General features: G+C 41.0%; 1 protein-coding gene and 2 long non-coding RNA genes across 3 annotated transcripts; 1 reads left to right on the plus strand and 2 right to left on the minus strand.

Annotated features, from left to right (window-relative positions):
- The first annotated feature begins 2,845 nt into the window (after window positions 1-2,845).
- On the plus strand, window positions 2,846-4,797 carry arl2 (ADP-ribosylation factor-like 2). Its single transcript, XM_079214784.1, has 5 exons — window positions 2,846-2,961; window positions 3,238-3,348; window positions 3,603-3,765; window positions 3,879-3,959; window positions 4,095-4,797. The coding sequence occupies exons 1-5, from the start codon at window positions 2,897-2,899 to the stop codon at window positions 4,227-4,229; spliced, it is 555 nt and encodes a 184-aa protein (XP_079070910.1). The 5' UTR covers window positions 2,846-2,896; the 3' UTR covers window positions 4,230-4,797.
- Window positions 4,798-4,900: 103 nt separating this feature from the next.
- Window positions 4,901-9,653, minus strand: LOC306734781. Its single transcript, XR_013770974.1, has 15 exons — window positions 9,600-9,653; window positions 9,363-9,414; window positions 8,967-9,020; window positions 8,422-8,458; window positions 8,160-8,192; window positions 7,881-7,926; window positions 7,646-7,702; window positions 7,422-7,472; window positions 7,100-7,139; window positions 6,334-6,380; window positions 6,062-6,124; window positions 5,689-5,734; window positions 5,454-5,502; window positions 5,245-5,272; window positions 4,901-5,037 (listed from the first exon to the last, which is right to left on the minus strand). It is a non-coding gene; the product is annotated as an uncharacterized lncRNA (long non-coding RNA).
- A 264-nt stretch (window positions 9,654-9,917) lies between these two features.
- Window positions 9,918-11,118, minus strand: LOC306734782. Its single transcript, XR_013770975.1, has 5 exons — window positions 10,922-11,118; window positions 10,660-10,692; window positions 10,378-10,429; window positions 10,142-10,198; window positions 9,918-9,968 (listed from the first exon to the last, which is right to left on the minus strand). It is a non-coding gene; the product is annotated as an uncharacterized lncRNA (long non-coding RNA).
- Between the last annotated feature and the right edge of the window lie 1,323 nt (window positions 11,119-12,441).

The following is a 12,441-nucleotide window of genomic DNA, read 5'->3' on the forward strand; positions in this document are numbered from 1 at the left end:
GAACAGAACACCCTACGGTGACCGATATTCTTAACATAGAATTAATTCATATAATATCACTAATAGTCCTATTATACTGTATCTAAGGTGCACCAATGGTGGGTTTGGATTGATTTTAGTAGTTTAAGATAAAATAAGATAATCCTCTATTAGTCCTGCAGTGGGGAAATTGCAGGATTACAGCAGCAAGAAACACATAGTAAAATAAAATAAAAAAAACAAGTATTAAAAATAAACAGTAAATCAGTAATAAAACAGTAAATAATTAACAATTGCAGTAAAATGTAATCATAATAATATGAGGAACTTTACTGTGTGCTTTGAAAAAGACAAAAACAAACAATGTTAAAAAACTAAGTGGAATAAAATGACTAATGTTGAATGTTTAGTTTGGATAATATTCTCTTTTATTCCCGTATTAACGTTTTATTGCAGTTTAATATTTCTACAACAGTGACATGGGATATGCAGCTCTAGGGATAAGAGCTGCCCTGTACATTATATTCTTTTAGCTGAGATATAAAGTTATTGTCTGTCATTGACCGATGGTCACGGAGAAGGAGGAGGCCACTTACCGATCCAGCGGTGTTGCTCTCCTCAGACACCGAGCCGGGGCTGTTGAGCTCGCACCCAGTGTCCATGAATAACGGGGACATCTCTCGGACCTCTGCAGCAGACTGGCTCGCCGTTTGGCCGTTGACTGAGTGTCCACCGGTAGGCTCACACCTTCACCGGACCCGGATCATCCGCGGCGCGTGCGCACATGCGAGACCATCAAAGTGTGGAGTGGACGCACAAGCACGCGCCTCTGCAGTTTATGAGGTGAACTTTTAAAGAGCGTCCTGTCAGTGTGCACACAGCCGGCGCGTCGGGTGCCTTTGGAGTATCCGATGATGCAACGTGATGCGACTGCTTTCAGTTTCTCTTTATTTTAAACTGACCCGTTGCAAGGCAAAGGACTGCGTGGGACCTGCGCTGCCTTCAGGGGTGGCGCGTTGGTTTTCGTGAACGTGTCTTTAACGGGACAGAAAGCAGGGATGTTTAAAAGTTGACCCGGTGAAAAATGTAGCTTTTTCAAATGGCTGCTGTTTTAGTTGTTGTTGTGTGCTTGTGTTTTTTTAAGAAGAAGAGAACAAAAGGAAGCATCATTATACTAACAAATCCAAATCCAGCATGCTACTGGTATGTTCCCCGCAGTGCAGTTACAGGTCACTGTCTTTATGTGAAGCCTACACTTCTCTGCCGATGTTTGTTAGGATTTAATAACATACGTTTATGGATATTGTGTCAAATCTCCCCATACAAGTAGGCAACATTTTTCCCATTAGTATCAGTTGTATTCATATTTTCGATAGCCCATGAACGCACCATGATAAATGGCTGGAAAATACATGTCGGGGCACAGGAAGCCCTCCGGGCTTAATGACCATATTATGAATAAAGTGTGCCTCTCCTCCCGTATGTGCGTGGGGATTTCTCAAGAAGCTTTTGCCAGGAAATGAATGGCCAAGCCTCCAGACAGCAGCCACAGGTTTTACCGCTTCTCTGCAGGATGTGATGCAACTCAAAGTGCTATTGACTATACATGGCTTAGTCTCTTCTCAACGAAGTCAAACAAATAAATAGCCCCCACTAAAAGGGTTTACAAATATATGTATTGGTTTTACTCAGTTTGTTGACATTGAGTAAATTATTTAGCCTGAGAAGACATCCTTTATACATTTATTTCACAATTGTGTTAATTTGGTAGTGATTGCATCAGTCCACTATTATCAATGGCAGGGCTCAGGAATTTGATGAATAATTGATAAGGTATGAAATTATCAAAAATATATATATATAATATCACGTATATAATATCAGTATCCATAAACCTGAATCCTCAAAATATCTATCCAGCATGAAATGTAATGCACAAATTGTTATATGTGCATGCTAATTATAAAACATAACACTTATGTTTATAAAATGTTTCCTTGTGATTAATTATATATTGTATAAGATTACTTTCCAAAGTGTTAACACTATTCTGATACTGTGAGTAAGTAAAATGTTGTTTATGAGGAAACCATGTGACAAAATAACTTTTTATTTGAATTAGGAAAAATTGGAAATGTTTTGGCTTGCAGGATGTTGGTGTACTGTTTGGTTCTTGAGGGAGCGAACAGATACAGTATTTGTATAAAGTCAATGCCTCGTTGCCAAAATATTGTTCCAGTTCTCTGCTATTGCTTCCAAAAAAGAATGCAATGCTGTAGAAACTTGATTACGAAGCATGATATACATATACGGTTTATCTTCTCCACTGATTACTTCACACCAAGTTTTGCTGCACTCTGTAACTTAAATTGACTACAATAAATTGCCTAATTTGATTAAACAATCCAATATTATTATATTGTTTATTTAAATTGCAGTTGAAAGCTCTGGGGAAAGCCTTGTGTTTGCAGTGGTAGGCCCTCAATGAAATACATTTACAACATGCGTAGTATCAGTTGAATCATAGTGCAAATAGAATAATTTTGTATTTTTGGAAATATAACAGTCTATGCATGTTCTGTATATTGCAAAAAAGTTTTGACAGGCAGGAAATTCCGAGACTGCCTGAGTCAAATATGTAATTTCCACACAACAGACACACGGGGGCAGCAAACGAATACAAACCCGTAGCGTCACACCTTAAAATGCTCAATGACCAATGAAACAGCTCCGAACGTCTCCAACGACCAATCAGCGTTTGCGCTAACAGAACCGTCCAATCGGTGGCTGCGTGGGGCGGGATGAGCTTTGCAGCCACTTCCTGGTACGACATGCTCTTTGTTGACGCTAGATATCTTTCATTCGAACTATACATCAGTCAAAGTAGCCGTTATATCATTTATCGTAGACCGTCGCAATGGGTTTGCTGACGATTTTGAAGAAGATGAAGCAGAAGGAGCGCGAGATGCGGCTGCTGATGTTGTATCCTGTTGGTAAAGATTTACTAGCTTAGCTAGAAACAAAGTATAATTCATGTACCAACCGCAAGTCACAGCAGTGTGCGGACTGATACAATATATACCGATTGTGTGCTGGTGAGGTTTGTTTTACGCGTGGTGTGCTGTATCATGTCACGTTTCCTTGGTAGCGTTGAAGCCCTGTTGGTTAACTGGATGAGAAGATAAAGTCTTAATGAAATGAACAGGGACATTTAAAAGGTGAAAAGTGCGTGTTTCTTCTTTAACTTGGCGCGTGCAGAGGTCTGGACAACGCGGGTAAGACGACCATCCTGAAGAAGTTCAATGGAGAAGACGTCAGCACCATCTCCCCGACGCTGGGCTTCAACATCAAAACACTGGAGCACAAAGGGTAACACACAGTATGCCTCTAAAATATTGTATGTAATATGTTTTATTTCTTCCACACAACACTTTGTGAAAAAGGTCTGTGGCTTGATCAGATGTGCTTCGTGTTGGCCTTCATTCACTCAAAACATAACTTAATCACAATAAATACAGCCAACTGAATCAAACTTCAATAAACAAGCGAGGATCCATTATCAGGATGTATTATCCCAGTCTTCCTCCACACCACTCATGATCCCTTCTCCCACTGTTTTCTAGGTTTAAATTGAATATTTGGGATGTAGGAGGTCAGAAGTCACTGCGATCCTACTGGAGGAACTACTTTGAGAGCACAGACGGGCTGGTGTGGGTGGTGGACAGCGCAGACAGACTCAGACTGGAGGACTGCAGACAGGAGCTCAGTGCACTGTTAATGGAGGAGGTACGTGTTCTTCACGCGCGTTCTTCTTGCATAGTTTGAAGCAGAAATCCATGATGCCATGTACTTGTTTGTTACATCAATCTGTAGTTCAGTTTTCCCTTTCCTCCATGCAGAGATTAGCTGGCGCAACGCTGCTGGTGTTTGCCAACAAACAGGATTTGCCAGGATCCCTGTCGAAAGAGGCAATACGAGAGGTACGGTTCACTCCCGTTACAGGGATATTACTTTATGTATTGATTACTTTTACCACCACTATTGCTGCTATAAATTCATGTCAGATTACACTTGAAGTATGCAGAAATTGCACATCCCAATGTGTGTTCTTGCAGGCCCTGGCCCTGGATGAGATCAAAAGTCATCACTGGTGTATCATCGGCTGCAGCGCAGTCACAGGAGACAACTTGCTAGCTGGAGTGGACTGGCTGTTGGATGATATCGCTGCAAGGATCTTCACCACTGACTGAGTGTTTGACGTCAGGCTCTTTGGACCACGCCGATTGAAAGAGCACAGATGTCTGGGTTTCAGTGTTGTCACCAGACAAGGACACTTCCGTCTTTATACATAGTTTAACCTGACCTATATAAATGCATTTTTATTTTATGTTCAGTTTGAGATGTAGATAGGAAACTGAGAATTTGGCAAACTGAACACATTAACATGGAAACCTAAAGTTTGTTTAGGTCTGACTAACTGTTCCTAAATATTTAAATGCCGATTGAATAAAGTAGACTGCAGTGAATGGGCACATTTCAAAAAGTACACCCTTGAATGTCTTAACTGAATGTTTACCTCTAGAACACATTTTAATATGCATCTTGAGTTCTAAAATGCGTTAATGTAAATACAGCACCTTTAATACAACATCCAAAACTCAACTCTTGGTTCTAAAGCTCCCGTCGGTGTGCCATCAGCTATGTAGCATTGCTGTAGACATTGGTTTAATTGATGTAGTTCTGCCAGAGTTGAACAACTTCAAAGCTCCAGATTTGTATTTCAAGGATTATGCTTTGACAGTTTCACTGTTATGAATAATAAAATGACAACTATTTGTAGCAGTTTTAGATTTGCAATCATTTTATAACTTTGCAGTTTCCTCTTGAAGCTGGTTTTGGGGGCAAGAGATCACACAAATGCTGCATTTGAAAGCAAACTTTTATTTCAAATCATTTCCAGTGAAGCCAAAATTCAAATCACCAATCTGTTCAATGCACAAACTAAACCATGTCCCCTGCCGCAGGAGATGATCGACGTTTCAAAGTTCTGGCCGGAAACTGCAAAGAAGGACAACATTTTAGAAACAAGGTGCAAAAAGTTAAACCACAACTGTAAAGTCATATTTTGATCAGAGAGTACCAATCAGTCATGAATTCTCAGACTGGGGCGGTAATAAGAAACTCATCACTTCTACTTAGCATATTGGTCAAGCAAGTAAACTGAAACGTCAACACCTCAAAATTAAACATCGTTTTATTACTCACCAACATGACAGCGAGACCATGGGAAAACCTGTGAGGAAAAAAGACAAATAATGCCCGTCAGTGGGGTCAAGCTTGTTAACAGTACAGGTCTACCTTTAACACGTTGCAATTTAGGACGTGTGCGGATGTCATGAAGGAAACCTAGTGACATTTCTAGTTTTAAAGTAGACTTGGTGTCGAGCATCAGCACACCTAAAGGGCTCACTCACCTGGACAAAGACAGTCGTTAAGATGGCAGCAGCTCCCAAAGCCAGACACCTGCAACAGACGACAGTCAGATCCGAGCACTAAAAGACTAAACTATCCACGGTTGTTGACCTTGGCTGAGGTTAGTTATTCGATTTCTCAACAGTAGTTCAGACGAACGAGATTCCAAATATAACTCATCATTTGCAGCAGGTCTGGGAATAAAGGCTATTGGCCTCTACGGTGCATTTATCTTACCTTCAACAAGACCACGACAATCATGCCAAAGCAGTTGCTGAATCAGCTGTTGGCAAAAAATGTAATTAATTTACTGCAGAAAAGCCATAGCGACGAACAAAAACATGTGTTACAACTCAAAATACAATCCAGAGGGCAAGTTAAACTGGTATCCAAAATGAAAATAACAGTTTCTCAGAAGTTCGTGTCGTTTCACATCGGTTCAAAGTGAGCTAAGTTCATCATCATTGAAACTGCATTATCAGGGTTATTAGTGCTGTACAGTCACCAACAGGGGAGGCTGACTGGAGGAGTAAGGAACAACCCCATGACTGATGATGTCACGACATCATCATGTCCACAATCCCAGAAACATCACTAGGTTCTCATTTACCTGCAGCAGGTGGAGGCGTCTCTGCGGTTCCCCAACCTTATGAGTAAAACAGCGTCACCAATCCTGCAACAAGTGACTTTGGTTAGTTAATCCAGATCAATTAATGTGAGCGACAATTCTTATCTCTAGTGGATCAGAGGTAACCAATCAGTCATGAATTCTCAGACTGGGGCGGTAATTAGAAACTCATCACTTCTATTTATGGTTAATATATTTGTAAAGCAAGTATATTGAAACATCTCAAAATTAAACTACATTGTTTTATTACTCACCAACATCGGCTGACAGTGAGCAGATGAGTCAGGCCATGGTAAAAAACCTATGAGAAAAATATATAACTAATGCTCATCAGTGGGACCAAGCTTGTTACACAGTACAGGTCTACTTTTGACCTGTTGCAATTTATTTACAATTATAAAATTTGGTGTGCTTATGAAACATTTCTAGTGAGATCAGAGAGTAACCAATCAGTCATGAATTCTCAGACTGGGGCGGTAATAAGAAACTCATCACTTCTAGAGACGGCGCAGCGTGTAAGTTTAGTGGAGAGATTGTAGCCGACCATCCCAAGAGTTCTAGGCTTGTGTTAGGGTAAAAGAGTCTGGTAGATGAAAAGGACTGCTACACTACTTTTATGTAAAATGTGCAATTGAAACACCATTTGGTTTGATCCCATTTTAAAATTAGATTTTTGCCACAATGGCTGAAGACAAGGAAATGTTTAGGACAATTTAACTACAGATTGCTTTAAGTGAGATCTTCAATAACAAATTGGTTTATTTTAATTAAAGAACGCAGGCTCATACTAAACATTAAACACCACATCTCATTGGCAGGCAGTCAAATTTAAGTTTCCATTGAGACAGTTGGCAACCCCAACATTTCCCCCCTTATTGCCAAGGTAACACCAGTGGATCCACCTTTTCAGGTTCTGGCATTGAACCAAGGCGTAAGACGTGTGCGGATGTCATCATTAAGGAAACGTGGGGACATTTCTAGTTTTAAAGCATCATGTAAACACCTAAAGGGCTCACTCACCTGGACCACGACAATCGTGCCAAAGCAGTCGATGAATCATCTGTTGGCAAGAGATGAAATTAATATACTGCACAAACGCTATAAGACATTGACTTCTTACAGGTTACACGAGTGATCTGGATGAAAGCAACTCAAAATACAACCCAGAGGGTTAAACTGGTATTGAAAATGAAAAAGCAGTTTCTCAGAAGTTCGTGTCGTTTCACATCGGTTCAAAGTGAGCTAAGTTCATCATCATTGAAACTGCATTATGACGAGTTTTAACCCATTTAAAAACACTCAGAAACACCTTGCCCTTATGCGATTAATGATGTTGACTTACATGATGGCTTCCAGGTGACGTCCTTCCTCAGATGACTGGTAAAACACCCGCCTACCAAAGAATCACCACGGTGTAAGTCACATGCATAGGATATAAAACTGTATTGATTGAACAAGAGTAATCAGTTTTAGGTTGACATCACTTTAATCAGGTATGTGCTTGTATGGTCATCACGTTTATACTCCAACACTAGGCAACTCAAATAAAGCCCATGTTTTACTCACCATTGTGCACTTGGCAGGTACTCTGAAGAGTTTAGGGAGTTGGCAATGCAGAACAACCTGAAGAGATAAGTCATCGTTAACCATAAACTGAAGAGTAAAACTGAGCCTCTGCATCTTCATGGGCGGCTCAGATTAATAACTAGCATCACAAAAATCAGACATATGCTTGTCTATAAAAATCATCATATAAGGCCCATATAGTTAGACAGGTGCTTGTAGCTTTAGTTTCACTCACCTGCCACGTCCTTTATTCTTCATCATCTGTGATCAGCCATGAACACCTGAAGGACAAGAGGTCAGAGTTATTTAACAAAATGATCTAGTTTGCCATTTTGTACTAAAACTTCAGGTGTTTAACAGAGTTGGTGGAGCTCATATATGCTTCTCAGAATCTGGTAAAGGTGTTTCTTCAAAAGCTGATTCAGTTAGAAAGAATTCAAAAAGATTCATCACTGCAGCACTCGAGCGCCACAGCCAGTTGATGAGCTACAACACAAGACTTTTTTGGTATTACCTCGTGTAGAGTTCGGCCATTTTTGCCTCACATCTAAGGGGGAGAAAAACGAAGTCCATGAGTTTTAAGACGACGTCACACGTGCGCATTTAAACAATTAGTTTCATGCTACTCAGAAGTTGATATGAAGTTTCCACACATATTTTCAGTGAGAGAGTTCAAACAGAACATCACTGTAGCACGAGGCGCTGCAAGTCAATCAAATTCATTCAACGTGCATCTGAAACTATGTCATGAACGAGTCACGTGGTGTAGACTTTACCTTTGCAGCGAGCGGTTTCTGGAAATCTCGACCTCATCTGTAAACCAAAGAAACCCGTGTTCAGCATGGCGGCCCATTAGGTCGCGGGCTAACTTCCTGTGGCCGGCTAACACGTGTCCGCTCCACGAGCAGAGCTCAGGGAGGCACAAGCCCGGAGGAAAGACTACATATAAATATCAAGTGTCTCATATCAGAATAATTAAGTGCAGTCACAGTCATTCAGAACAGGTCTGTAGTTATCATCATTGAGGGACACTGAAGCTACCCAACCTCCTAAGCGGCCATTTCTGGAAGTTCTGAAAAATGACACTAAATACTACATGCATCATCTGAATCAGGTAACAAACCAGCCAAACAATCAGAACCCTTCAGGGAGCTGGAGATCACTTTACACCTGAAAGCTTGTTTCAGGGTTCTGTGTGTCCTAGCGGGCCTAAAGGGAGTCAGAGACAATTTTGGATGGTCTGGTACCTGGAAGAGTATGACGACCGAGCGTGCTACTAATCATCCCACACTACAATAGTTAAGTCTAGAGTCAAACATACCGTGGCACAGCCTTCATCCGGAGCACTGCTCCTCAGGCAGCTCCGTCCTAATGGCTGACGAGAAGGAAATGTTTAGGCCACTTTACAGATTATTTAAGTCATCTAAAGAGATCTTTAATTAAGATTTCATATTTTGATTAAATAGTGCAGGTTCATACATTTGTTCATAATCTAAACACCATTTATTTTAGTCACATGTTTAAATCAAGTTTCCATTGAGACAGTTGGCAACCCCAACGTTTTTCCCCTTATTGCCAAGGTAACACCAGTGGGTCCACCTTTTCAGGTTCTGGCATTGAACCAAGGCGTAAGACGTGTGCGGATGTCATCATTAAGGAAACGTGGGGACATTTCTAGTTTTAAAGCATCAAGTAAACACCTAAAGGGCTCACTCACCTGGACAAAGAGCTTCATTGTTAAGATGGCAGCATCTTCCAAAGCCAGACACCTGCAATAGACTAAAGTCAAATACGAGCAATAAAAGACAAAACTATCTACAGGTGACCTTTGCTGAGGTCAGTTATTCGATTTCTCAACAGTAGTTCAGACGAACGAGATTCCAAATATAACTCATCATTTGCAGCAGGTCTGGGAATAAAGGCTATTGGCCTCTACGGTGCATTTATATCTTACCTTCAACGAGACCACGACAATCATGCCAAAGCAGTCGATGAATCATCTGTTGGCAAGAGATGAAATTGATATACTGCAGTGACCCAGATGAGGAAAAAGAACATGCAAAATACAACCCAGAGGGTTAAACTGATATCCAAAAAGAAAAAGCAGTTTCTCAGAAGTTCGTGTCGTTTCACATCGGTTCAAAGTGAGCTAAGTTCATCATCATTGAAACTGCATTATGACGAGTCGCCAGTAGTTTGATGGTTTTAACCCATTTAAAAACACTCAGAAACACCTTGCCCTTTACTTATGCAATTAATGATGTTGACTTACATGATGGCTTCCAGGTGACGTCCTTCCTCAGATGACTGGTAAAACACCCGCCTACCAAATAGTCACCACGGTGTAAGTCACATGCATAGGATATAAAACTGTATTGATTGAACAAGAGTAATCAGTTTTAGGTTGACATCACTTTAATCAGGTATGTGCTTGTATGGTCATCACGTTTATACTCCAACACTAGGCAACTCAAATAAAGCCCATGTTTTACTCACCATTGTGCACTTGGCAGGTACTCTGAAGAGTTTAGGGAGTAGGCAATGCAGAACAACCTGAAGAGATAAGTCATCGTTAACCATAAACTGAGGAGTAAAGCTGAGCCTCTGCATCTTCATGGGCGGCTCAGATTAATAACTAGCATCACAAAAAATCAGACATATGCTTGTCTATAAAAATCATCATATAAGGCCCATATAGTTAGACAGGTGCTTGTAGCTTTAGTTTCACTCACCTGCCACGTCCTTTATTCTTCATCATCATCATCTGTGATCAGCCATGAACACCTGAAGGACAAGAGGTCAGAGTTATTTAACACAATTATCTAGTTTGCCATTTTGTACTAAAACTTCAGGTGTTTAACAGAGTTGGTGGAGCTCATATATGCTTCTCAGAATCTGGTAAAGGTGTTTCTTCAAAAGCTGATTCAGTTAGAATTCAAAAAGATTCATCACCGCAGCACTCGAGCGCCACAGCCAGTTGATGAGCTACAACACGAGACTTTTTTTGGTATTACCTCGTGTAGAGTTCGGCCATTTTCTCCTCACATCTAAGGGGGAGAAAAACGAAGTCCATGAGTTTTAAGACGACTTCACACGTGCGCATTTAAACAATTAGTTTCATGCTACTCAGAAGTTGATATGAAGTTTCCACACATATTTTCAGTGAGAGAGTTCAAACAGAACATCACTGTAGCACGAGGCGCTGCAAGTCAATCAAATTCATTCAACGTGCATCTGAAACTACGTCTTGAACGAGTCACGTGGTGTAGACGTTACCTTTGCAGCGAGCGGTTTCTGGAAATCTCGACCTCATCTGTAAACCAAAGAAACCCGTGTTCAGCATGGCGGCCCGTTAGCTCGCGGGCTAACTTCCTGTGGCCGGCTAACACGTGTCCGCTCCACGGGCAGAGCTCAGGGAGGCACGAGCCCGGAGGAAAGACTACATATAAATATCAAGTGTCTCACTTGATACTTCAGAATAATTAAGTGCAGTTACACTCAGGTCTGTAGTTTTCATCATTATGTTCGTTGGAGATGAGCCAGTTCCTGCATAGAAGCGATCGGTGAGCAATGCATGCTGGTTAGATTTGTGACCGATTTTATTCCGACTTGCCCTGACGTCATGCACACGTGGTCAACGATAATCACACGAGATCCAGGCGCTGCTTAGCTCTCCACCGACTACGTGGCGCAGTGCATGATGGGAAACGCTTGTCTGTCTCCACATCAGAGAGCTGATTGGCCCGATCCCAATGTCCCCCCTAAACATTTAGGGGGGAGATTGGGATCAGGCCACTGACGTCACCTGCTAAATGGTTGAGTGTGAGGCCTTGAACTGGTGTAAATATGAATGGGACAGCACTTTGCTGCAATATATCACGTGACTACATAACAAAACAATTGTGTGTTTATTTTGTACTTTTTATTCATTGATTTGAACGTCTTCCTCACGAGATGAGAAGTTATTTTAAATGAACTATTTCCTTGTTTTTGTCAAAACGAAATGTTTATTGACTGTAAAAATATTATATATAATTTCTGCTCGCATTCCTCTGATTTCATGTGTTTTTATGTTCCATCTTTCATCCGTAATGTTGCAGTGTAAATGTATTTTATCAGGATAAACGCCCACGTGCCTCTTTGTTTACCTTTTTTTTCTTCTCCATTCTTCCATTGGGAACTGCGTGTTTAATATCACATTGCTATGAAGTGTGGGTAATTCCCTTATAGGCAAAGTCTGCATCTAATGCTGACTTATGGAAAGAGCTCAAAATATTTGACAGTGGGACACCCCTAAACCCTCAAGGACTTTGAGTCCGCAAGGGTGGAGATTGGGATTGGGACACAGACTCTTAGATTTGACAACAAACACCACGTCCATCCATCCATCCATCCATCCATCCATCCATTTTCAACCGCTTATCCGGGGTCGGGTCGCGGTGGCAGCAGGTTCAGCAGGCCGACCCAGGCTTCCCTCTCACCCACAACACTTCCCAGCACATTCTGGGGGACCCCTAGGCCAGGGGTATTCAACTAAAATGTTAAGAGGTCCAGTTAGAGAAATTTTCTTGAAGCAAAGGTCCAGAAGATCATAATGTCTAACTATTTAGTGTGATATATATTTAAGTAGCCTGGTAGTTGTATCAACATCTGCATGTAACCAATACCTTTCAGATATGATATGATATATTCAGATATGTGACTGCAGATATGTATAATGTTTTCTCATGAACTAAATAAAAGTAGGGCTAAAAGTAGGGCTGCATTTTAAAATAAATACAAAATGAAAATGGTGC

The sequence above is a fragment of the Taurulus bubalis genome, assembly GCF_910589615.1.
Source record: "Taurulus bubalis genome assembly, chromosome: 3".
Classification (NCBI taxonomy): domain Eukaryota; kingdom Metazoa; phylum Chordata; class Actinopteri; order Perciformes; family Cottidae; genus Taurulus; species Taurulus bubalis.